Source organism: Chroicocephalus ridibundus, chromosome 4 (assembly GCF_963924245.1).
Source record: "Chroicocephalus ridibundus chromosome 4, bChrRid1.1, whole genome shotgun sequence".
NCBI lineage: Eukaryota > Metazoa > Chordata > Aves > Charadriiformes > Laridae > Chroicocephalus > Chroicocephalus ridibundus.
This window is the reverse complement of record NC_086287.1, coordinates 54,015,258-54,041,700: the sequence shown is the minus strand read 5'-3', so window position 1 is coordinate 54,041,700 and position 26,443 is coordinate 54,015,258. Positions and strand designations below refer to the sequence as shown.

General features: G+C 42.7%; 1 protein-coding gene across 1 annotated transcript in view; it reads left to right on the top strand.

Moving 5' to 3' along the window:
• Positions 1–2,684: 2,684 nt before the first annotated feature.
• Positions 2,685–26,443, top strand: part of TC2N (tandem C2 domains, nuclear) — a 34,478-nt gene continuing 10,719 nt past the window's right edge. Inside the window, exons 1-6 of the mRNA XM_063333812.1 lie at positions 2,685–2,793; positions 18,035–18,158; positions 18,822–19,055; positions 22,253–22,417; positions 25,438–25,529; positions 26,144–26,219. Of these exons, the coding sequence (XP_063189882.1) occupies positions 18,095–18,158; positions 18,822–19,055; positions 22,253–22,417; positions 25,438–25,529; positions 26,144–26,219 (631 nt within the window). The 5' untranslated portion in view covers positions 2,685–2,793; positions 18,035–18,094. The remainder of the gene's footprint in view (positions 2,794–18,034; positions 18,159–18,821; positions 19,056–22,252; positions 22,418–25,437; positions 25,530–26,143; positions 26,220–26,443) is intronic.

The following is a 26,443-nucleotide window of genomic DNA, read 5'->3' as shown; positions in this document are numbered from 1 at the left end:
ATGATTCAGTAAGTGTGCACCAGTAGTGGGATCAGGTTTCTGATGCAAAGGACCACGAGGGGGAATTCAAGCTTGATTGATGCAAAGCTGCAGCCTCCATCAGCGTTCCTGCTTAAAACCTTGCTCACTGGAGCATTTGCACAAAGTGAAGAAAATGGGTCTTAGTCTGTTTGAAAGCTTTTGCAGATCTAAAGAATTACTCAAACACATTTGTGTCAGTGGGGGTTTTTTACTGTTTCAGGTCTACTTCCTAAAGGTTTGAGACCCAAAGACTATTAATATGCGCTCCTGCTTGTAGCTGCTTTCTACAGTCTTCTCTTCTGGCTGCTCCTCTTTCACTGAGAAAAACATTGGGAAGCTGTAATCCAATAGCATAAACAGCCGCAGCAGCAAGCGAAAAAGCGTGCTCTGCAGAGGTTCAAAACCAATCAGACAGGCCTCGCTGGGGGATATGAGAGGTGAAGCGTAGCCCAGACTAATAAATTCTCCTCTGTTGGCTCTGCACGGGTCTGCTCAAGTGCCTCAGCCCTGCGCTTCTGCAGCTGAGCGCACCGCGGTTTGGCACAGCCCGCCAAAACCAGCCCGGTTTATTAAGCTTGGTCTGAGTACCGAGGGTGCCCACGGTGGAGGCAGCACGAGGAGGCGAGAGCGGCTGCGGAGTTTGTGAATTTGTTTGGAATTTGTGAGGAGCAGGGGTTGCAGTGAGAGTCAGGCATGGACGCAAGGGGAGAGGGGCCGAGAGCAGGCGGCAGTGAGGCAGGGGCACATCAGCAGGTTCCTCAAGCCAGGTTTACAGAGAGATTAGCAAGTGCGAGAGCAGAGCATGGGGCACTCTCTACGCTGCCAGGAGGCTGGCAGGGAAGGGACATCGTATTTGCTGCTGACAGAGAGCTCTAGGCAGCAAAGAATAGAGGTAAGTGGGCGTCACTGCTAATCTTCACACTAGATTTGTTTGGGACAAAAATCTCCTAAGGGAGGGACAAGGTTTGTTTCCCATTCCAGCTAAAAAAAATCACAGCACAGTAATGCTCTCCCCCTTCATGCAAAATCAGGTCGGACACATCCCTTACCATGAGCAACTGAATTTTGTGCTTACTGAAACAACCTTCCCAATTTTCAAGCAGCTGACAGCAGAATGGAAGGTGCAACCCAAACCATCCAAAGAGCCCTGGGGACGTGAGAAGGGCCCTCTCAAATGACAGAGGACAGCCTTCCCTTGACAAAGAAGGAAGGTAGTCTTGCAAGCTGGTTTTTTTTCCTTTAACTGTCTTGTCAAAAATACTATTTTTTATGTCCTTTCCTTCATCGGAGAGGCAATCTGCGGACCCAAAGGCTGGCTGCTGCCGCACTGCCGACTCCAGCAGCTGTGAAGCTGCTCAGACAGGACCAAAGAGCCTGAAAAACCCTTGAGGATGAAAAAGCTGGCGTAACCCGAGAGCAGCAAGATGCACACAGCCACCTTATTGGCAGTTAACCACCGCGCTTCTGTGAATGGTGAAAATAAAGCTGTTCAATCACGTACATTAATTCAGTCAGACGCCTTGCAATGTATGCTTAACACACACCTCAGGAGGACTCGGGTAATTCTGGAAGCATCCCAGGTTACTGGTATTTCTTTAAAGTAGTGACCACACGTAACCTCATGAGCTCCGTTACAGGAATCAGTGCTGCTCCGCAATGTGATACCCCCGTGCAGAGCGACTGGCTCAGTGCAGGGATGAACAGAGACGCTTTGTTTGCTCAAATATTACAAGTCCGTTCTTCTGGCAGAGGGTCTCCCCTTAGAGGGGCTCTGGAGCTCGAAGTAGCTGCATTACGCTGCATGATGACAGGCATGAAATTCCCAGTTAGCAGCAGGTCCGTGGTGCTATTAAATTTAAAGTAAAAAATATCGGCATAGAAAAACTACAGTCTTGGTGGATGGGGGATCCACCAAAGGCTGGAATTTGAGAGGTATTAGGGCGACCATGCGAAACTTCACTGCCTGGGAATTTTAATGCTCTTAGAGCATAAACAGCATTTCCTTGAGGAAATGCTCCCTTTTTCCTGCTAATGCAGCCCTGCTTCTTGCTCATGTTTGCCTCCTGGGGTATTTTAGCGCTTCTGGTTCTTTGTCAGAAACTGGAATCAAGAGGAGAGGAGAGGGAGAGGGAGAGGGACAGAAGGGGCCACCTTGAGCCTCACAGAACTTTTCCTTCCTGCAAGGAAATTTCTGAACCAGAATTTCCTGCTGAAATTTCTGAACCAACCCCCCATGTGTGATCCGTAAACCATGCTACAGACTCTGCACCCTAGGGCAGGGGCTTTCTCTCACATGCCTGCATAAAGCCTAACTTGACAGGGATCCGTATTCCAGCTGGACATGCCATTTACTAAGAACATTACACAAGTTTTGAAAAATTCCCTTTCCCTCTCTAAGGCATAGGCCTGCTTTTGCTTCTAGCAAAGCAAGGGACAGCTTCAGCACTGACTTTGCCAGTGTAACGGCCCAGCCAGCGAGAAGGACAAGGTATCGACAGCGGTTTGGAGGTAAACCTGCCCCTGCCCATAGCTTTGGTGCGGCCGGTGAGGGCCGGGCCCGCGGGGAACCCCCGCCCGCCATAGTGACGGGTGAGGAAGCGCTGCGGGCGCGCACCTGAAGGGCGGGAAGGGAAGAGAAGGGCGGGCGGGAGGAGGCGAGGCCTGGGCGGGCGAGGCGGCCGGGGAGCGGCGGGGCAGGGCAGTCCCGCGGGGAGCTGCGGGCAGGAGGCAGCCGGCAGCCGGCGGAGGGGCGGCCGGGCCCCCTCGCTGCAGGTACCGGGTTGGGGTTGGGGGGGGCAGTGGGGACGGGAGACCCCCGGCCCGCGGGGCTGCCCGCCGGCGGCTCTGTGAGGAGAAGGAGGCGGGCGGCAGGTGCGGGTCGGGGAGGCCGAGCGCCGGGGCGGGCCGGGGGAGCTGCCCCGGCGGCCGCGGGCAGCCCCAGGCCCCGCGGTGGCGGCGGCCGGCGGAGCCCGGTCCCCGGCTGTCCCCCCCTTCCCGCACCCCGCGGGGGGCGGTTGTTGGCTTTCCTTGCCCGGCCGCTCATCGGTCATGGAGACAATATGTCCAGCGGAACCATCTGCCCGCTGATCCCCGACGGGCTCGTGACTCGCGACACAGCTCGGTATCGCGACAGGGGCCGTGCCTGAGAGCAAATGGGAGCAAAACTTGGCTGTTGTGGGGCTGCCTTGCCAAAGCGACTCTTCCCTGTTTGTGACTGACGTGGATGTTACACAACTGCCGTGTGTATTGACAGTTAGAGTAGTGAAACGCGGTACTTTTTTTTGCAATTTGTAAGTTATCATTTTCTCAGCGTGCATTGAGTTTTCCTCTGTGCGTCTCGCGTTCTCACTGTGCGTTTTCCTGAGAAAGAAAAGCTAATGGTCTTTTTTTAGAAACCCAGATGTATTGGGCGTTGGAACTAGATGGTCTTTAAGGTCCCTTCCAACCCCAACCATTCTGTGATTCTATGATTCGGTTTCACCTGGTGCATACCCATGGGTTATACTGAATGGGACAGCAGGTTTTTAAAGTCAGGACTCTTGAAGGACGTCCACATGTCAATCTACACGTTTTTTCTAAAGTAGGCTAAAACTTGCCAGACGAATTCAGCTTGCAGCACGTGAATTGCAAAAGGCGGTGTTACCGGGCGGTTTGTGTTTCAGGTGATGCTGGACATCTGTGGTCCCCCTGCCACCACGCCACAGCATCGGGGGGGCGGATTTTGAGGTGAAGACCTGCCAGTGCCCGGGGTTGGTTGGTTTGTGACTGTACGAGTGTTAATTTGACAGCGCGCTTCCAAGATTTGGCTCAGGGCTGTATTTTTTTTATCAAGTGACAGACCTTGAGAAGTGGAAGCAGGTGGAAAAATAGCAACTATATTGAAGTACTGCAGAATTAAATCTTCCTATAAATTAGGTCCGAGGTTAAAGTGTATTTAAAACAGTCTCAAACAGGTACTGCTATAAGAAAATGTCCTTGTAAAATACAAATATTCTGTGCGAATTAACATCTAAGCATTATCATAGGCAAGAAGTAACTAATTGGATCACCTTCTCTAGGAACACTTCAGGTAATTAGAGATATGGTTTAGCCAGAACTCAGAAGGAAGTTGTGAATATAGCTGGATGGAGTTTCCCTTCTGTACTGGATGAAATTAGCATCAGAAAGTATATTATATGTACTGAAGTTATAACCTGCTGTATCCAAGAGCACTGTTAAAGCAGCAGTCGTGATCATAAACTGTTTCAAACTGTCCTGTTTAAAAGCCACAGTGTACTTTTTTTTAATGCATACCATACAGCTGGATTGCTGGGTGGTTCAGATCAGTCTGGTTATTAAACAGCAGGCTGAGATAAATACCATCTTAAATTAAGCTGTGAGGAAATTAACTTTTCTTCCATGTGGAAACGTGCCCAATGTCTCCTGTGAGGCATTTCTCTACATAAGAATGGAAAGGTGGGTATCATGGCCGTTCCTACAATGTACACCTGTGCAGAAGGAGAACTAGATCTCAAGGGATGTAGGCTGGGCCACAGCTGTCCAGTGCCTGGGCATCTCAATGATCCTGTGAGCACCCACTCCTCAGGGCTGGATCCTTGCAGTCCTAACCCTCAGTCTCTGATCTGTGCAGGCTCAGGTTTTTCCCAGTAATACTTGCTGAATGCATTGAGGTCTGCTGCTCGATGTGCCTTTAGTTTTGGCAGTGTTGATTAGGTGCTTAAGCTGTCCAGGGATCCAGAAGCGAGGTGTTCCTTGACAGGGTGCTCCTTGAGAGCCCAAGGGTCTTCAGATTACATACGGATGATCACGACCACTTAAAAAACATGCAGGGGAGTATATTGCCATGCTTGCTTTTTTTTGCCTTTTTTTTTTTTTTTTTTCTTCCTAGGCTTTGCCTAGAGCCATTACCCAGATGTGAAGAGCCAAGTTCTGAATTTGCGTCTTTAATTTCTCAAGAGAGTGCTAGAGCCATAAACCTGTGTGTTGTTCTGGGCTGGTGGTCTCTGACTCCTTACTTACGAAACTGTTCTGCCTTGCTTTCAATACAGAAATATTCATTAGGTGAGCTGTGATGCTACAACTCAATGGCGAGGGCATGAATCCAGGAGAGGGGAAGTTTCTCGACTTTTTTCCAGCTGTGTGTTAAATATTAAAAATATACTTGCAGAATACATGTGGTTAAGCAATATTGAATTTAAAGAAAAATATATTTATTATAAAAGTGTCTCTTGATTCTTGCAAATACTTATAAAAATCACACCTACTTAAAATGCTGCACCCAAAGGGGATGTTGGACTCCAGAGAAGTCCGATCAATTCCACTGCCCTTCCCTGCACTTAATTTAGGTGATGGATCCCCAGGTGATTAAGTCCTCTTTTTGCTTATGCTATGGAAAGAGTGAATGTGGGCAGGATTATTCAGTCGGTCATGTGTGTGTAGGCTATTAATCTACAATGTTGGAGAAAAACCTCAGACTCTCGCCTCTTTTTCTTTGTCCTAATCATTAGGCTTAGTCATTTTACTTGTTTGTTCTGTCACTTGTGTTCCGTATCAGCTGGTTTGCTTTTCCGTTCATCATACTCGTAGGTGTTTAGTTTCAGAAGCAGGTTATTCGGAATGCACTCCCCAGGGTTGTGGGTTGGCTGTGAAAAGGGCAGTCCTGCTCTGGCCCCCCCAGTTTGCCCACTGCCCATTCTGACCCCACCTTGTGCAGTCAGCCACAGGGGGAGTTGGAAAACTACCTTTTTCTTTTTTTTTTAATACAAGTGTTTGTTTATTTTAGTGGTTTAGTTTCACATTTAGTCAGTGAGCTGGGCCAACTCATCGTGCAGCTGCATGTTTACTAGATCCAACAGGAATGGTTGTTGGCAAGGGAGAGCCAAACTGCCCCTCTGGTAGCAGCCAGCCCTTTAGACGTCTTCAGGACAGGCGGATGCAGCCCCTACGTCTGCTGGGCAGAACCAGGGGACCTGCCTTGGAAGGGCAGCCTCCACTAGGAAGCCAGGCTTTGACTAGCTTAGGCCCACTGTCTTCCTGGAAATCCTACCTGCTTTGGTTTACACCAGAAGTACCCTTTGACGTTGGTGGAAACATTTCTTGAACTTGTTTGCTTGATTAAAATGCTACTTACTTCATTTCGTGAATTTTGCATGATGCATATCCTGACCTATTGCTCCCCTCTTTGGACTCTTGTTTAATTTTATAAAAGAACAGCTTTGTTTACTCTGAATTGCTATCTCCCAAGATACCTTAAATCTGGTAAATATTCTCTCTCTAATCTAAGCAGGACAACACCCAGTGTCCGTCAGCAGGGAACATAAGATCTCGTCTCTTTTAAAGTGAAAGGCAAAGTGGGCTTTGACTTTTAAGTAGGACAGGCTGAGTTTGGTTTAAGCCATGTTGTCATTCTGGTTAGTAAAGTTATTCAGGCTCCATCAGAAAGATTGCTTATGCAGAGAAAAATTATATTGATAGCCTTTTACGGCCAGGATGAATCCTCAGACCGAAACTGAGGAGCCTCATATGGGCAGAAGTTCAAATCCTGGGTTTGGTCTGAGCTCATCTGTGTCGCATCATATCTCTTACTCCCATTCGTACATCAAACCGTGCAGAATTAGTGAGGATGCTTCTCTTAAGCTTAGTACGAGTGTTTGTTTGCTTGTCATCGCAGCTGAAGTTTACATTAATTCAGTGCCAAAAAAAAAATGATGTCAGAAATCTGATGCTTATCTTTCCTGTAAATTGTACCCTGGTTATTTTGGTTTGAAGCTTTGTTTTTCAGTGATCTAATAGCCACACTTAAACTGGAAAGAACAGACAATTAGGCCCCAAACAAAGGTGTTTGGAGGGCTCATTGCAATGAGCTTTGGGTCTGGCCTCAGGAGCAAGTTCTGAAGATGCTGCCTTGGCAATTAAACCAGCTTTGAAGTCCAAGAAAGCAATCTGGAAGGACCATGACCCAGTGGCCTCAAAACCTATTAGGCCCTGAAATTGATTTGGCACCAGTACTTTGGATCCTGGAACCTGGATGTGGACTGGCACGGTGTGTTCCAGCCTGGGCAGGCGGGTGCTTGGCTCCCTGCTCAGTGTCCCTGGGGTGGCTGGAGGTGGCCCTGTCCACCCCATTTGTTGAAGCTGGGCCAGCATGTACAGCATCAGGCCCAAACCTTGACCAGGGCTTGGCAGAGGCTGGCAGGGGCAGATAAGCAAGGGCTAAGGGCAGGTTCTCTTCACAAAATTCAGGCATCCATTCTGCTGTGTGTCTGTGTTTCCATCATCCTGTGATGAGGAACGCGGCTGCCATACAGAGAGGAGGGTCCATCAGAACAATGTTTGAAAGTAGCTCGAGCTAGCAGTGCTGCTGTGGTTAGCGGTGGGCTGCTGCGCAAACAGGTTGTGTTTCCTGTTTTTGGGAGATTCACCAAATGTTGGTTAGTACTGGTCTTCTAACAAAACATTCTCAAGACCGGTTTCGTTTTGCTGTAGAGGAAAATGCAAAACCTTTTAGTTCTCGATTGGGTTTTTGTTTGGGTGGGGTTTTTTTTTTCCAATTTACTTTTGCAAAATGGGATTGTTGGCCTCTAGATTGGGAACTCACTGTCAGTCTCCCGTTCAGGTTCTCTGTTTGCTCAGCAGTGACCAGGGTAGCTAAAAAGTTTCTTCCATGAAACCGTGATTAAACACAGAACATCTCCCTGAATCATCCTTTCGTTCAGTTCAGCAGTATGTGTACTTCCAGATCTGGTTTCACCAATTTGTGAAATCATAGGTCAAAAATCTCTTGTGAAGAGTGTGGATTTAAACTCAGCAGGATAAAAAAAACCCCTATGCTTTCATGATGTAGTATTGTTCACTTTGTTGTCAAGCAAATTTGTCCTGAGGAGAAAAAGGGAATGGTTGAGTTCATGCTGCGAACTTCTGCTCTGAGGACCTCTGTCTCCTCAGAAGGGAGCAGAGCCCCACCACCGTGCCCCATAGTTGTTGCAGCATTTGGCCAATAATAATTGGGATGCTCCCGTAAAATAGGGACCGTTCTGATTTCTGCTGGTTTCTCCCAATGTCTATGCAAAATTCTTTAAAAATAACAATTTTATGCAGTGCCTGGTTCCCACTCATTTGCCTGGGTAGCTGTAACTACTCCAGCCAGTACAGCTCCCCAAGAGGCACTGCTGGGGCTGGTAAAAGTGGTTGTGGGACCCTGGTCTGGGTGGATTTAAAGCAAAAAAGAATTAATAGTTGCACCTCATAAAGGTGAGATCCTCCTGTACTTTTATTTTAAAGTGTGTTTAAGTGGCTTCCTGAGCTCAGTGCACGTGCCCTGCAGAGATATATTCCCAGTCTGTTTTGGATTTGAATTAATTAAGATCAGTTACCATTTCCTGTTCTCGAGTCATTCATTTAATCTGTTCTCATATGAGAGATGTACGACAGTCACCTGTTTCCTTTCTTAATTTTAGCCATGGTCTTTTAGCCTTCATTTATACAACTTATATATTTCCTTCCTCTCACCCCAATGCTGTAACTGGTTATAGAGTGACAGCACAGAGCAGAACTGTTGAACAGGGAATCCTCATCCTGTGGAAACTCCATAGGTTTTTTTGTTCAGATAATAATTTTATGTAAAATAACTATTAAATAATTAATGTAAAATAACTACAAAAAAAATGCTTCATCTAAACCAAAGCAGTAGATATGTGTGTGTGCACGTGTGTATATATATATGTATAAAAAGAAATATTCCATCTTGACTCTTGTAGGTCAACAGGGTTCCCTTAAAATAGTTTTAATGGTAATGGAATTGTGCTTTTCCATGCAAAACTGTTTGTGTTTCCTTCTTTCTTCATACACACAGGAGGAGTTATTTTTCATTAGCCGTCTGGATATTGCATGTGTATCCATGTGTTCTCTGTGTGGCTCCGTGGTCATGGCAGAGGCTGAGGAGTCCTGGGTGCCGTTCAGTGCTGTCTTTCAGTGTCACCTTGAGTTGGTTTCCAAGGGCCATCTTTCCAAAGCTAGACACACTTAGCCATTTTAGGGAACTCCACTGCACAGGCAGATGCTCTTGCCTAAAATACCTTCTTCTTGGCTGTCCTGTTGAAAAATGCATCCAGATGTTTCCAGTTCTCTGGTATCGGGGCTATAGAGGGACTGCCGACAGTTCTATTTTTGTGGCTTCCTGGCATTACTGCAGAAGGAGAAAAAATTGGATTAAAACCTGACACAGAATATATAAAGAAAGTCTTAAGTTTTAAGTTAGATTATAAAGTAACCATCGGTGATTGTCATGATTTTTTCCTAATCTGCTTAGAGCGAAGGACTTATCTTATGTTGAATTCTTTCCATGTTCTCATCAAAAGCCAAGTTCTTTTTACAGATATTTCAGTCTCTTCAGTTTTCTTTTCTGGTGTCCTGACTTCAACTCTTGCTTTGCTGTTTTCCATCTGAGTCCAAAATGATTTGCAGTCCAACATAATGGATTTCTTCTTTTGTGTTTACTGCCCCAATACATACCATATTGTACGTCCTCGTCCAAGTCAGTGAATTTATCTCCAGTTCACAGGAACAGTGTTGTCAGTTCAGTAATTGGATGAATTGGTTACTTGCCTAATGCAGCATTAGGAAGAAACACTCTCTATATCAACTTTTACAGCCCAGAGCATAGGGGATTCAGCATATTAAAATCCCGAATTTTAAGCTTTATCATGGGATAGATTTATAATGTTCCCTTCTTAATTCAAGTATAAATCTCGCATGAGAAAAATTGGCTCACATCTATGAAAATTGTTCTTTTGGCCCTTGTAAATGATATTATTAATCTTCTGCATACTGGGGCGGGCTCGGATTAAGTTTGCATTTAAGGGCTGCAGGTGCAAGGCTATAATGCAAAGCCAGAGCCAGGGTGTCCCTGGGGGCCGTGTCAGAAGGACGACTTTGGATTGTGTACTCGTGCCAGGGCTTGTTCCCCTTCTCCAAGGGGTGCCTGGAAAGCAGTGGCAGTTGTTCCACTAGCACAATAGCTCAAGCACACACACACCTGCTCAGCTTTATTTTTCATCAGGGAAGTAGGCAAGAGCAATTAGTTCTTCTTTGTGATGTGCTCTCGGTGTGGTGCTCTGTGCCTGGGCTGCGTGTGCAAATGCACTGGAGGCCATTTGGCCTCCTCCAGTCTGGAGCCCTGGGAAGAAGCAGCTGCTGAGCTGAAGGAGACCAGAGCTAGATTGCACAAGTGCTTTTTCCCTAGGGTTCAGCTCAGGGCCTGCACGAAGGCAGACGTAGATTAGATCATTGTCGTCTGGGCAGAGAAGCTGGAGGGAGAAGGGAGAGTTGCAGTAGGACATGGCATGGTCTCTCACAACTTCGCGTAGGAAGATGTGGTTGTTCCAGGCAGAGCTTCTGCCCTGGTTCGGTTAGAGCTAGACCTCCTCAACAGGAGAACATATAAAGCACTGAATAATATTTTTGTACAATTGTCACATTCCGACTGATAGCAGTGAAGTATTGAGCATTCCCACTGATTACAAAGGTTTTAAACTTTACGTGCAACTGTTATCTCTAGGAGAGCCCAGCAAATAATATTTTACGTGAACGCTATGGTAATCACCAGAGGGATGGGGAGATGCTCTCTGCAGGCTCCGATCCTCTTCCTCTTCTCCACTTGCTCAGAATATAGTCAGGAGGATGCAGAGGCAATGGTGGACCCGTAATACTTTGGCATCTCAATACAATGCTGTGGGTATGAGAGATATCTTGTGCTTACAAATATTAATTAATGAAATACGTTCTCAGATTATCCTGTGATGTTGTTGAGTCTGAGGTGCATAGTTCAGTTGTGGTATCAGCCTGAATAAAACTGGTCACAAGAGGGATAATGTTTTGAGAAGAACTATACAAAACAGACTCAAATGGTGTAAGACCTACAGGTGAAAGTTGTCTACATGGCTTGCTTTGGTCTACTTAGCTTATTGAAGAGAAACAGAAAAGAATGTTAGATCCTAATCTTTTAAGATCTTAATGAAGATAAGAGATACGACTGATAATTAACACCCTTAATATAGCAAAGACATAAAAACTGGGGGGGGGGAATAAACTGGAAATGGAGTTAAAATATTAACACTGAAGGCAATTAGCTATCAGAATGTTTTCTGAAATAAAACCCAGGTCTCTTCCTGCTTAAGTTGCTCAGTGTAGTGCAGGAGTAACCAGTTGAAATCCAGTGGTGTCAGTAACCACGGCGGGTGGGACAAGGGCCCATAATGGGCCCTCTGGTCTTGAAAAGCAAGGTTCTGCTTTAGCAAACTGCAGGTGAATGAGAGGAGTTTGCAGGGCAGAACCGTGCTGGTTCGGACCAGTGGTCCATTCAGTTCCGTTTCCTATTTCTGGGATCGGCAAGAGGAACCCATAAGGCTTCCCCCTGTGGGCGGTTGTGGCATCATTTCCCAGCACGGGAAGGTGCTTCCTGTACCCAGGCAGTTAGTGGTTTGTTTGCGTCACGGAGCGTGACACTTTTTCCAGCAACATTTTACTGTCTATTTCTGTGACCAGATTTAATGGTGTAACTACTTAAACAACGCCACTTAGGCTCTTTGCCCCAGGAAAGCTGTACAACGGTCCATTGTAAAATCCCCATCATCTAAACCAGGTTAATGATGCATAGCTATTTCTTTTTCAGTTTTAAATAGGTAATTACACTTTTTCTTCATTTATTTGCTGCACTGGGAGAGCTTTGCATCTCTTCCTTTTGTTTCTATCGAACTGTTTGTAAGATGTCTCTCACAAGAATGCCTTTCTGGTTGTGTCCTTCCAAAGCCTTCTCACAACTTCTCTCTTTCCATTGTATTTTTTCAGCATCTCCTTTGTGATCTGCTGCTTTCAGGGTGAAATCCCTTTCTCTTTCCAGGCACAAAAGAAAGGAAAGCCTCACGTTTTCTTCATTTCCGTGGAAGACAGAACTGGAATAATCTCCAGTGTGCAAATTCCCAGAGCTTTCATGCTTCTCCCTGAGTTGCGGTTACAAGCAGAGAAGGGAGGTATATGTACACACACACACACGTTACTGCAGATATCACTGTCATGGGGTTCTCCTGAAACAGGTACAGATAGGAGCCTTTTTATCATGCACTCAATAGGTGTGTATTGGCATGGTATTTTTTCCCCCCCCCTTTTTTTTTCTCTTCGTCCAGACAACTTACTATGCCTAGGTCTATAATGAATAGGAACAAAACCTTGTGTCCGGTCTTTTCACGTGTGCAGACCTGCACTTGAAGTGCCTCTCTCTCTTTCTTGTGTGGACGGTACAAATCAGACCTGCGTACAGTTCCAAAAAAAAAAATAGGGCTTTTTTTTTTAAACTGTGGGCTTTATGTCTTTGGCAAGAGTATGCCCGTGCGTGGCACTATGTGTGTAGGTGGGTGCATGTGCTGTCCTTGCTGCTACAGTAGAAAGTACCTGGAGGCAAATTTCTCAAAACCATTTAAGCTGCTTTACTAGCATTGACTGGTTTTGAGATGGAGTGGTCACACGCCACCCCTCGTCAGGTGAAGAGCTGTGCTCAGACTGGTGCACAGCTCCCAGGTGCTCTCCCCCAGAAACAAAACTATGAAACAGCTGGCTGTGGAAGTTAAACCTTTTGCAGCATCTGCACGGTCAAAAGACCTGCAGCAGAAGCAGCTTTTGCTGTGCTGTGTTTTTGTTAATCATCTGGAGACCTGCGGTGGTATTGCTATGTTCTTTGAAGGATCTGTATGACGGATTGACTGCATCTCCTGGATCTGAAAGGCAGAAAGGCACAACGGTAGCATAAACGTGGTGTTTGGCTGAGGTGTGAACCGGCATGCTTGAGCTCAATTTCTCCTCAGTGTCGTGGCTCCACTGGGGCTACTGGAGCTGTAGACACTTACGTCATTCGAGAATCTGTCCCAAATGCTTAATAACAACCGATCATCCCTGTTTCCGGATGTTTTCTTTTACACCTCCTGCTTTGTGAGGACTTGCTGCTACTAGAAATTTTGTCGTGATGTGTTTCTGGAACGTGGATCTGAGAATGCGTTTTATACATTTATGGCTGGCAATAAATTTCATAATGTTTGAAACCTCTGGTTTAGCCAGCTTTCCCAGTTTGAGATCAGCTATTTCACCTTTGTGTCTACTGTGTAGTTTTAAATGCATTACCTGATGAACTCCTACGGAGCAGTGCTGTGACTAAACGCAGTAAAACACATCAGCAGCTTAGAAACTTGTTGCAAAACACATCATCTCATCATAAGGCAGCAAAGACCTGACATTTCTTTTTAGAGTGCTTTCAGCTTTTTATATTTAATACTACAATCATCCGTTCTCTATCATGTTCTTCTTATTTAATGAGTTGTTGAAAATATTTACTTTCTTCTCCAAACATCTCTGTCTTGTAATCATTCTGGAGGCATCTGGAACTGAAGTCTTTGATACTCTGTTTATCTGATTTTAACTCATTCAAAATTTCTATCGGAGAAATCTGGAAATCATTAAGATAATTTATGTTCTCCATCTAAAGCCATTAAAATAGTAGTGATTGTAATTCTCTAGGCTCTGTGTATGTGTGTGGTTGGTTTTTAAACTGTTGTTTCCAGGATGTTCTAATAACCTTGGCTCTCCTTCAGCCTTAATGTGGAAGGACTATTGCTGTGTTACATTTGATTATCTTATTTTGGCTTGATACTGGGAAGGGAGAAATGGAAAAGCTTACTGAAATTGGTGGAAAACACTAAGAGAGAGAGAGAATTTGAGACAGTGACAAGATCTGGGTTCGGTTCCCTCTTCTGCTAGAAGGGATTTGATTTCTCTCAGTTTTTTGTCTGAAAACCAGGGATAATTCTCCGTTTCCTCCTGTCCTTTGATTTCTCAATCTAATATCTCCAAAATGGACCATGTCTTTGATGTATTGTCTAAAAAACTGATCCCAGAACTTAGACATAGAGTCAAGGTGTCTTAACTTTTTGTTAAGGTGGATGGCATTGCTGGGAGGTCAGTACTTCTTTGGAATTTGGTGGTGCACCAGACAAATGTCTGTGGGTTCAGGTTTATTTGGTAAATTTATTCCCAGAAAAATACAACCTTTTAACAACTGTTAAATGATATACTGAGGATTTTTGGGCAGCTGACACCAGCAAAAGGTTCTGGCACATGGGAGAATTTTAACCTTTGATAGAAAAGTCAGCTTCTGTCAAGATCATGAAATATTTGTTTAATCGCCTACAAGATTTTTGTTCATTTTCAGTTAATAAAATATACAACAGAACATGCTAAATTTCTCTCTGTCCCACATGGTTAAGACAAAACTTTTACATGCAGTGAAAGTTGTATAACTAACTGTAGGGAACTGGAAAAATACAGATATGAGAAAATAAAGGAACTGGGACCCAAGCCATCTAATTTATTGCCAGGATTGCTCTTCTGAACTAAAACAAAAAACAAAATATACTTATCTCTGTAGCTTAATTAAGTGAATTAAAACTTTAAAAAGTAATTGAGACCATCCATATTGTGATTTCCCAAACAAAGCAAAGTGCTCTAAGCAGAATGAGGGAGTGCTGTATCTAGATGGTCTGTCCCTCAGCAAATGCTGTCATTTTTTTTCTAAGGTGGCTGTGATATAAGTCTAGAAACACCAGCGCAAATTTTGTCACTGAAACCATTACGTTTTAAGCTTTAAAAAAAAAGTTTACACAGTGTTCTAGTCTCCTACTCTTGGGACTTTCTTTTCAAAATGCAGTATTTAAAGTCAAACTGAATTGGAATCTCTATGCTATGTGTCTATATGCTTTGGCATTGCCTATGATACTACCTTGCCTACAAGACAGTAATCTGTAAATAGTATACTCTCTTCTGTGCAATAGACAGTGATTAATTGCTTTATGTTTGTCTTCAGATAGGAAAAAATCTATGAATGTTTGCATATTGATAAATGGGGAAAAAAAGATAATGCTCATAGACTATCATGGGTTATTTGGTCTCTCTGTGAAAAACATGGTCTTATTTTAATGATAGAAGTACAAAAGATGTAGAATTGCGTTATTACTGTTATATCCTCAATACCTTTATGTAGCCCTTTCTTTCTAGATAAGGCACTCAACCTCATGATGGAAAGGCAACTGCTTGTGACAGACGATTTACATTTGTTTACTTGCTCACATTAATGGTACCAGCTACACAAGTCTGGGGAAAGAAATTACTACCATGAACTGAATTTTCTGTGATGCAGAAAAACTGATTTTTCCACTTTGTCTAGCTGGAAAGCAGGGCAGTTACTAACATTTTGGTTTCTTTACCAGGAGTAGCGAATAAATTCAATCTGGACATTTTGAGATAAAAGACTGTTTTGCCTGCGCAAACTGCCACTGAGGCTTAGATACTGTTGTTGCACAGTTTAGAGCAAATGAAGCAGCTGTTTCAGCCCAGTCTAAACATGGTGAACAAGAGTAAAGCATATTAACTCCAGCTGTGTACTGATAACAGCTGGGAAGGAAAATCACTGCAAGGGAACCTTAAAGTAAACTTTGAATTCTAGCAGGCTTAGCTATCGTGAGTGCGCCTCCGAGGGAGGAGCAGCGATGAAAATTTGATCCATAGAAACATGGAGAATTTAATAAATTCTTGTGCCTCTTTTTGTGCTTCTGCAAAGATGCAGTGCAGGTTCTGGAGTTGGTGGCATCACCTTTGAAGATTTTCGCTGCAGATCTCATACTAATGCTCACGGGCAATTTTGAGATCAGGGCAAGTACCATAGAATCACAAAATGGTTAGAGTTGGAAAAGATTTTAAAGACCATCTAGTTCCAACCCCCTGCCCCGGGCAGGGACACCTCCCACTAGACCAGGTTGCTCAAAGCCCCGTCCAGCCTGGCCTTGAACACCTCCAGGGATGGGTCAGCCACAGCTTCTCTGGGCAACCTGTTCCAGTGCCTCGCCACCCTCATAGTGAAAAATTTCTTCCTAATATCTAATCTAAATCTCCCCTCTTTCAGCTTAAAACCGTTACCCCTCGTCCTATAGCTACACTCCCTGATAAGTACTGAGTGATGGATTCTGTGCAGATTAGTGCTGTCCCTTTTAAAGCAAGATATTGCCTCCCTGCCCTGTCTGGTCGGAGACTACACTGTAATCTCTTTGGTAGGGTTCTGTCTTCCAGAGTAACATGTACCAATATTCAGGCTCCTTCTGCAGTTTTTATATTCGGGTCACTTGCATTTTGTTCATTTTGGTCTACTGAGTATAAAGAGCAGTATAAAACTAGAGAAACTAATTAATGTCACTTAGTGGTAAAACCAGCAAAAATTATTCAGAGAAATTGCATTAAACTAAATATTCCCTTAGGTCGCTGTTGCAGTAGAATAATGGTTTACTTGGGTTTAGATCTAATGGGAATATATTTTAAGAATTTCCTTCTAATCAGTACTTTGTGATAGCTCATGATTAAGAATTATTCTGGAACAGTTATGTAGTTGTAATAATAAACCTTGATTATATTTCACACTAGTATTTTAAACATAACAAGTAAATTCAAGGCTTCCTCATGAAGACATGTGCCCTCAGTGACTTTGCAAAACCCGTAAGTTAAAACATAAATAGTAATGCTGAGGTCCTGTAGAGCACAAAAGAGCAGGTCTGTAAGTATATGCTGTGTTTGGTCAGTATTTGCAAATTGAAATATCTGCTGATAACTTTCAGTTGCGCACTACCCATGGAAATAAAAAATGTGAAGACCAGAAAGCACATGTTTTCTAAGTTAGATGAAGTGTCCATAGCTTAATATCACCACTTGGCATCCATCAGAATTTTGAGGGGCTTTTAATGAAAGAAAAGTTTGGGGTATATTAGTGTGTATTACACTGTGTGGTTCCCTAGCTGCCTTTGAATACACATACAAAGAAAATAACAGTACTGTTCAAGCTGCAGGTGGGAATGGCTTCTGTGCTGGAGCAGGGAAGCTTTCAGCAATTTCTTGCAATTGAGGTAACTAAGCAAAAGTGTCCATTTTTGTGTAATTGTCATCTTCTCTCTGTGCTTTCCCCCTTTCTCTTACTTGTCTTCCCCATCCCTTCAGCTTATGTCCATGTTCTGTTTGGGTCTTCTAACCTCTGTGGAGCTGGAATCATGTCTTGGGTATGTTCTACAAAGAACCTTGTGTTCTTTAGGTACGTCTAAAAGGACTAGACTTAGACAGCCAGAGTTTTGGACAGGAGGCAATGCAGCTGTCTGTGTCCCTCTGAAAAGAGAACATAGGATATGAATAAAGACATTTAAATGAGGCCAGTTAGTATTGTCATAAAGTTCCTTTAATGTTAACCATCTGTTACAGGCTTGTTCTCATTCTTTAGTAGATTACATGCCTCTTATTTTGCTGGAAGTCAGCGCGCTCTATTTCTGTATGCATAGCAGACAATTATATAATAAAACAGGTCTTCAGTTTCATGTGTATACAATTATGAGAAAGCAGTAGTTCCTCAAAGAAGGCAATTTTGGCATCATTCATAAAGAGTGTTTTCAAATGTAAAGTATGGAGTATATTGAGTGAAAAATGTAAACGCGTATGGATGTATGTGAAAATAGTACATGAGTGAAAGAGGATAGGAGAAACATGAACAAGGGAAATGGAATGAAAAACACATCTTGCAAATGACTTGACAAGACCACATCAAAACAGCTATAAAGCTCAGTAAACTCCAAAGCCCAGTGGCACACACAAATATGAGGAGAATTTTAGTGTTCCTGAAAGACAGGGACCTGTCTGAGTGGGTCACTGAAAGTACTTGGATGCCGTAGGTTAAAATGATTTTTCTCTTTCACTGTGCTTTTATATAGAAAATAATTTGTCTCAGTAAGAAAAATCTGATGGCTCTCATCCTTTTATGACAGAAGTAACTTTCTCATTAATCCTGGGACTGTGTCCAATAAGCAATCACATATTAAATAACTGATAATATTGCATTTTTATTTCAGTTATTCCCAGCTAATATAGTTTGTTTTATTTTGTTTTTCAGGTTTGATAGCTACGCTGGATCTTTGATTGTGGTCTCCTCTAAATTGCAACACTGAAGACAATGGCAACAGAATGTATAAAAACCTGCTGTCAATGGTGTTTCTGCGTGGAAAAAGAAAAAAATCGTGAGTTCTGACATAATGACATTGACGAAGGCTTTTGCTGTTCTGGCATCATTAATGATGAGATTTCCCATTAATAAAATGACGGTGTCACCCCTGATAAACTTGAGTTCTTTTACAACATCCAAAATTCTTTCCATACCTCTGCTTGGAGATTGAACACATGCTTGTTAGTGTTATGAATTGGAATTGGAACTGAAAAATAACACTTGTCTGAAGTCTGCTCCTTGCAGCCTGGAACGCCGTCCAAAAAAGCCAACTTTTTTACCCAAGGCTGTGTAAATGTCTTGTATCTTTCAAACTCTAAGACTGAACACTTTTTTTTAAACTCCTTGTGGATTTGCTGTTAGGATTTTCTTTGGTGTCTTAGTTGTTTGAAGAACTCTTCTACGATACAAGTGCGCCTATTGTAAAAATTCAGTTAAGAGCAATGTAGCTATAAATATAGAAGCTTGGGCAACACAGAGTTTGCATCAGTACAGGTGTCACGAGGAGGAATGTCTTTTCCAGGTGCTAGTCCTGAATGCTGGTAAAACTGAATACTAGCAGCCGTTAAGTAATGTACCAAGCACAGACCCTATTAAATAAGAGAGATCTGTTCGTAGCATTGTTCAAAAACTTAATGCACATGTGGACTGTCCGTTTTTCTTGCTCTTTTATTTTTAGCGGTTTCCATGGTGCAGGAATCTGAAGCAGTAGCCGCAAGCAAGCCAACTATTGTAGAGAAGCCTCCATTGTCTTCTGTGTCAGTGAAGCGTCAAGTTGGCTGTTCAGAGGATTATCTGCTTTCTAAACTGCCCCTGGATGGTCAGGAGGTACCATTTGTGGTCCCTCCATTCAAATTGGCTTATGTACAGCCAAAGAGCCTTCCTAGTGCCTCACACGCTGCAGGGATTCAAGGTAAAACATAAACAGCATTGCCGAAACAGTTGTTTAGCTTCTGTCGCTCTTTGAAAGTCGTCACATATTCCTACTGAAAACATATGTTTGCAGAACTTTTCTAGGAGCCCGGTCTTTTCTCTTTGAACATCCAGAGAAGTTTTGGGAAGGATGTCATCCCACTATGAATCTCTGTGATGTCGCATGTATCAAACTGAAAGGGAGGACTGCACACCAGTGCTCATACTCAAAGTAATGGAAGACACTTAAAGGAAACAGAAGCTTTAGTAAAGAATTTATTGGAGGCAAGGAAAGACCTAACACATCCCCAGCATCCCCATTGCTCAAATAAAGGAGGGTGGTCTGGCTTTCATGTTTCATGTACTGATATGTTTTAACATACTAACACATCTTCCTTTTCAAATTTTGCCAATAGATAGCATGTGCTACTGCATGGCAGACTATTTTCCCCCTACTATTGCCTGCTCTTTGGGAGGTGTCACAGATCTCAGTGGTATAAAGTTGCACATGATACTATGAGTCTTTGATTCACAACAATCTTGTGCTTCAACCTCTGCCATTTAGTCCCCTTCTCAGACTGCCAAAATAAGGTACATGCAATTCAGGTATAGTGGCATTTTAAAAGAATAGGAGCCTGTCCCAGTAACATGAGTTACAGGGCATACGCCATCGCCGGGCTCTTGGTCCTGCCAGCAGATGCCTAGAATTAGGTAGGGGAAGATTTTGGCCCACGGACGTACCTGAATGGTTTTCTCTAGAGTTGCTTTGCTTCGAGGATGTGATAAGCTGATAATATGCTTTTAGTCCCATGTGACTCTATTTCTTTTCTGAGGGTGGAAACCTTAATAACTGAAAAAAGTCAACCACATGTTGCCTAATAACTAATGCAGTACTAGCTACCCTTTTTGTGTTTGTGTGGTTTTACTCCCACCCTTCTCTCTTCTCCCCAGGTCCTTGGCTGTTGCTTCTTTTCTCCTCCTGCATGCCTATTACCAAACTTCCTCCTCACCCACCCTTGTTGGTAGCACTAGAGCCAAGCTAATCAGCCTAGCAAAACTTTTCGGTATAGATTGGCCATACTCTGCCCAATCTTTTTAGTGGGCTTTATTTGTGATGCCTGCCTCACCACACGTGGACAGGCAACCTAATCGTTGGAGGTAGAACATGTGAGGTCCTCTTCATCTGTGAGCCTGCCCGCCTTTAGCCTCCCTGCTTCCCTGCTACTTCAGTAGCTAGTTCTCAGAAGTCCATACTTCAACAAGGTACAGAAATGCAGGACATGCTCCTGGTAATCCCCTTGCTCACTAGGTCTGGGTTCAGGCTCTGCGTTGCTTTGTCCTACCGCATCCTTAAGACACTGTACAGAGAAGTCCATCAAGGACTCTGAGGCATGAATGTTCTCCAGGGAGAAGGAAGATGTATCTAGCAACCTTTAGATAATGTTTTCTTTGTTCATGCTGTTCTACACAACCTTATCGGTCGGTGACTTATAAACCAGTGATTTGTCTTCATTGGGAATTCTGCTTCATCATCATTTCGGAAGGACCTGGTGAACAGAGTGGCCCTTAGGCTATAAAGCTGGTAGATCTTCTGGCAGGATGACCCGACTCTTCATAATTGTCTCTCTTGAGCAAATATTTTAAATTCTTGAACAAATATTTGAAAAGTGGCTCTTATGTTAAGTAGGCGACTTCCATGTCTCTTTCCAAAGATAAATACTTATTTTTTTAAAGTACAGCTTTTTAAGCCTTGTTAAAGTTGTGTTTAAAAATGCAAAGTTTACTTTTTATGGAGATTTACTAAATACAGTGAAGTGTGCTGTCATTCCTTCTTCACATTAGCCAAAGCACCAAGCATATTCAAAAAATGCCTCTAGAGTATTTGCTTCTTAGACCGTTGTTAAATATCTGTAGAAGTCCAAGTTCTGCTCTCAGTTCCACTCCATTTTCTGTGCGTGTCTGACCATTTTCCTTTAGTGAAACAGGACATGCTGCTCAGTGTTAGCTCTTGGCATCCCTTCTGAAGGCAATTAAGTTCTGGCAGCCTTTCTCTTCAGTACTCACTGCAGCATGTCTCACGCTCTCACAGAAGTAAGCTAGCAGGAAGAAGTGTGCTCCTGGTCTGGAACACTGGCTTTTCCGTCATCTGCTGTGTATCGGTTCTTTATGGCCTCACTTCTAGCGTTAATCCTAATTTACGTCATGCTCAAGCCCATTATACTTGAATTCTTGCTTTATCATCTCTCATGTTCCATCTCACTGTTTTAGTTATTCTTTTTTACTTACTCTACTAACACCTGGAGGAAAGGATTTTACGGCAGTAATAGTTTGCCTCTTACAGTGCAACACACTTGCAGAATTGAGGGCACTTTATAATGGGGTAAAGAACCTTTTAACAGATAGGTCGAAGTAAGCAAATGTCAGAGCTTGGCAGAGTCCAGGTCACCCCGTCTCCATTCTCTCCTGTGCTGTTACACATGGTTTATTTTTGCTCCAGACAGACAAAATGAAGCACTGCAGCAGTGTTCTTTACTGTTCTGCTAACCAAGATGTGCATGTTTTTTCTGAAATGATTATGAATAAAGGAAAGAAAAATAGGACAGCTGTGCTGTAATGGGCTGAGTAGAGGGCTGGGATTCAAGCATTCTCAGATCTGTCTACTTGTGCTTCAGCCAACGATTCAAGTCATTTTGGACCAGTGATTTTAGCACTGACAGACTTCCTATGGAAATTGGATGACAAGAAGGCTGCAGTCACAAGTTGCATTATCTTTCTGTACAAAACCCTCCTGAAGGTCTAGGGGTCCGAGTAGGAACGTCCTGGGGGTCAGTAGCCAAATAAGTCAGAGGTTTTCTGTACACGTGGCCCTACTGTTCCTGTTAATTTCTGTCTTGCTGTCTGTCTTTGGAGCCTTCTGTATTTTAACTAGTTAGGTATTTATTGTGGAACTTGAAGACAGGGTATGCATAGCTTTTTATGGCCAGTTTAATTCCAATGTTTGCTAGCACACTGTGGAAATCTGACATAATGTGTATGTGTGTTTTCTTTACTTTTTCTTTTTTTTTTCCCTTTTCCTGAAGCAGATAATGTTGAAATATTTTGTCCTTTGCCCTGAAGGCACTCTGCCTGCCTTATGAAGCCAGGCAGCATGTGTTATGTCTGGAACTCTTGTATTTGATGTTTACTTGTGCTCTGCAGAATCCGCCAGAGCCTCATTCGGTGACCGGAAAGCAGAACTGCACAGCGTGTACCAATGGCCTCGCTATGATGTGTACAACCCATTCTATTTGGAGCATCGGGTTTCGCCAGATCTGATTAGGCGCTTCCAAGCAAAATCAGATAATAGGAAATTATATGGATCAGGTGAGAAGGACCGCACCCTTACTTTTCTGTCTTCCTCCCTTTCCCAAGATTTATAGGTAAGAGAAGAAGGCCGTTCGTCTACAGAAGACGCATTTGAATATAGCAGTTCTCAGACTGGTCTTTATGCTGGTCTGTTGGAGCCAGCTCTGCTTGATTTCCAGCTGCACTGTTACTTTCTGTCTTTTGGGGGCTTAACAAGGCTTGCACACATCACATGAAGGTAGACAAATTGGCAAAGCAAACTAGCGTAGCTGCCCCTGATCCAAACCAGAATGCGGTACTGGAGATTCCAGCTACCAGTAACAGGAGTGAGGGAGATGGAAAAAGGAAGTCAGGCAGTTTGTTGAGTGGAGGAATTCCCGAGGAGTATCTAGATGGAGAGAGGAACTAACACCAAAAAACATTAGGGGCAGATGATAAGAACAGGGAAGTGATGCTATATGCCAGCTTTCTTGTAGTTTGCCTTTGAAGGTGCAGAAACGTCCCCACTTCTCATTGCGTAAGTGTGTTTAAGAACGGGGGAGGGCTGTGAGATGGTAAAAGTGTAGATAGAAAGTGTTTGGCTACCTATGTAAAAAATTTTCTCCTGTGCCCTTCATTGGTATATGTATCCTCTAACGAACGCTGTTTAGAGTAAAGTAGATGACAAAGTGTTGCTTGCTGTAAGTGATTGCTAAGGCAAACACATTCAGAAAACTCATACACTCGAAGAAATGTACACACCTCTCTATCGCATTGGAAGCCGGCAACAGCATGCATTTTTAAAGATGTTTTATTTAGAATGGTATCGCATGCTTATTTTGCAGCTGGGGGAAACATCTCAGACTGTGTCCTGTTTTAAAAATAATTCCAAATCACCATAGAGACTACATGAAAAGACTACTCCGTATATTTTTTTTTTAAAGAGAGCAAAACACACTTAGAATTATAGCAGCCTTTAATGCATATGGTTTTACTAGGCTTTGTAAGCACCTGTGGTGGGAGCCAAATGGGTTTTATAAAACTATCTTGAACATCTTCCCTTCAGTTCATCATCTCTTTTTCCATTTTTCTTCAAGCTAAGTAAACACTTCACTAGTTTTGTCTTGCTAAGCTTAAACACAAGAAAGGTCATTTAGAAATCTGCTCCAGACACACTTTAAAATGCCGTCTTCCTCCAGAGTTTTTCGACAGCTGTTTCAAAAGCTAGATGATTCTCTTCCGTGTGCATCTATAGACTATTTAAGCAAAACTCTAAGCCTATTTTATTGTAGGAGGTGCCATGATACTTACGCGCGTGGGCTTAGAGTTACAGAATGTGTTTATTTGGAAGGTATGAAGTGAAATTCTTGAATTTTCGTATGAAGTCCATCCTCTTCATTTAGGAAAAAAAAAAACAAAACGCAACAACAAACAAACAAACTGAAAAAGAAATTCATTAATATTTTTCCAAAATTCTAGTTATTATTGGTAAACAACATATGTTTATGGTTAAAATTTTTCTGCTTTTTTATATTTTACAGACAGCTTTCCCAGTGTAAAAATGGCCATTTTTTTCCATTAAAAATTTAAGTTTTTGAAAAAGGCAGTATCTTTTCCACCCCCACCTCCATGTTCTTTGAAAACTTTAACCAGGTTTACTAGAAACAGCAGATCCTACTGTCTATTTAAAGGGTTTCAGTGATTTGTAACCTGTAGGCTCCCAGTAGTTTGTGAAAGTCATGAGTACTACTGAATATGGAATTAGTTTCCATAACTATAATCAGTTTCAAATCAAGTAATGGGCTGGTCTCTCCTCTTTGCTCCCATTATATCAAACAGTGTTTCTAGACCTTGTATGATATTATAATGCTATTTCTACACCGGCCTCAGCGAACAACTTGGTCCTTTTGTTTCACGCACAAGAAAGAATTTGGAACTCATGTCAGACATAGAGACCTTCATTAAATTTTATCTAAATTAAGCTGTTATTTCCCTTTCTCTCCCATGGGTTGTCAAAACTTGTTGCTTTTTCTTCCTTGGGAAAAGAAAGAATTATTCTTTTTTTGTTAAATAACAATAAGCATAATAATTGGTTATTTCTTTTGATGGCATAAAAGGGAAATAAATTTTCAATAACGGGTTATGTAATTCTATTAAGCTATGTGAATTCTAATGGAGGTCTTCTGAAATACCATAACATAGCTTTGCAACAAAAAGCAATTCATTGCATCAAATAGTACTAGAAGTTAAACCATACTGCTTTCATTCATTTCCGTATGGGTCAGTTTTGAAGTTGGGAGGCTTTAAAAACGTCTTGAACATTACTGGAGTCAGCAAACATTCCTGAACCAGTGTCATTAGTTCAGCTTTCATTTTCTACTGATGCTCATAACCTACGTGCTTTAGCTCTGTATTGCGTTGAGGTCAAAAGAAAACTGATAGGATCTGCTTAACCATTGCTGAGGAAACTACCCTTCTATAAAAAAAGATCTTACTTTTGTGCTGTAATTATGCGTCATCTTAGAGTTAAGATTTGCTTTGTCTGAGCTCTAGTAAGGGTGCAGAGTGTGGTGCTTTGACACTGTGATCAGTAAAGCCAAGGAGATGCGGCCAAGCTTTAGCAGGCAGCATGTTTTTGTCACTGGAATCTTTACTGTGGAAACATTTAAAAAAGGAGACCAGTTCTGGATGACTAGATTTAAAGACAAAGCTTTTCTGTTTTGCTAAAGCATCTACTAAAAAAACCCATTTCTCTTGAGGAAATAACTTTGAGGCAGGCTCCCCATTCTACCAGAGCTACCAATGTGACCAAGTAAGTTTGATCTATTTCAAAGATGGAATTGATTAAGATATTTTAATGCCTTGTTCTCTGCATTTTGTCATTTCAGGAGAGTGGTTTGGGAAAGGGAAGTGGGGAAAGGTGCTGATGTCCTTCCTTAGATGTTATTTAGCTACGTTTGAATTCTACCATAGGTGTACTTAAATTTAAAAAAAGCTTAATTTTTTTTTTTGTAGCAATGATGCTTACATGATTTGTGTTGTTCTCTTTGTCTTTTTAGTTAGTGATTTAAGACCTAGTGCTTTGCCTGGATCCTTTGATGTAAGTCGTTCAATGTTTGATCTCAGAAGCCCACCTCATCGATTCATGAAGGTGAGTTCTCGTAACTTCGGTTATACTGAAAACTCAGTTTGCATGGTGTATCTGTTCCTGTTGCCTTGTGTTTTCTGACACTGAAGGGCATTGTACTATGCACGGGAAGGACTAGAGGGAAAAGTTCAACGTCTTGACCAACTTCAAGAGGCTCTTTTCCTGATGTCTCCTCTGATTACTGCTGTTCTGTCCCAACAGGGCTGTTGAGAAATCCAAGTGGGCTGTTAGGCAGGACAAAGCAGACAAGAGGTTGTGGTTTTTCATCTTGTGATTTCTCTCATCAGTTGAAAAGTGGAACACTAGAAGTTTCCATTGATACAAAAAACAGTGCTGCTTTTTTTTTTTTTCCCCAAATAATCATCTTTTACATAGAGATGAAGTTCCATATATATCAGTGAGCAAAAAAATCCACACTGGCCATGTGTGTCCTGTATTACCTCTTTGCGTCAAAGTAGTAATTCCATGCTGCTGGATCAAGAGATTAGTAGGGAATGAGACAATTATTTGAAATTGGATGTTGTTTTGTTTTCATCACGTCTTGTCTGATGGTAGATTCTCTCTGGCTTTTTGCATCTGTTGCTCCGAATGCAGTGACATGTTTTTTTTGCCCTCAGAGATATGATTCATTCTCCAGTGTACCTAGCAGTACCTCTTCCAGGAAGGATTCGCAAGGCAGTAACAGGAGTCTAGGTAATGTGTTTGTTTACCTTGTAATGAAATATTTCCCTTTGCACTTGAAACATTAAGCTGTCTGTAGTGTTGATGATTTTTTTTTTTTGAGATGAATCTGATTAGTAAGTCACTTTGGAGCTTACTTTGCAATTTGAAATTCAGAATTTTGGACTTGCATGTTTCTGTTGTCAGGAGATGGAGAAAACGAGCCTTTGAGGAGCTCTCATGCTTTTGAAAAATTC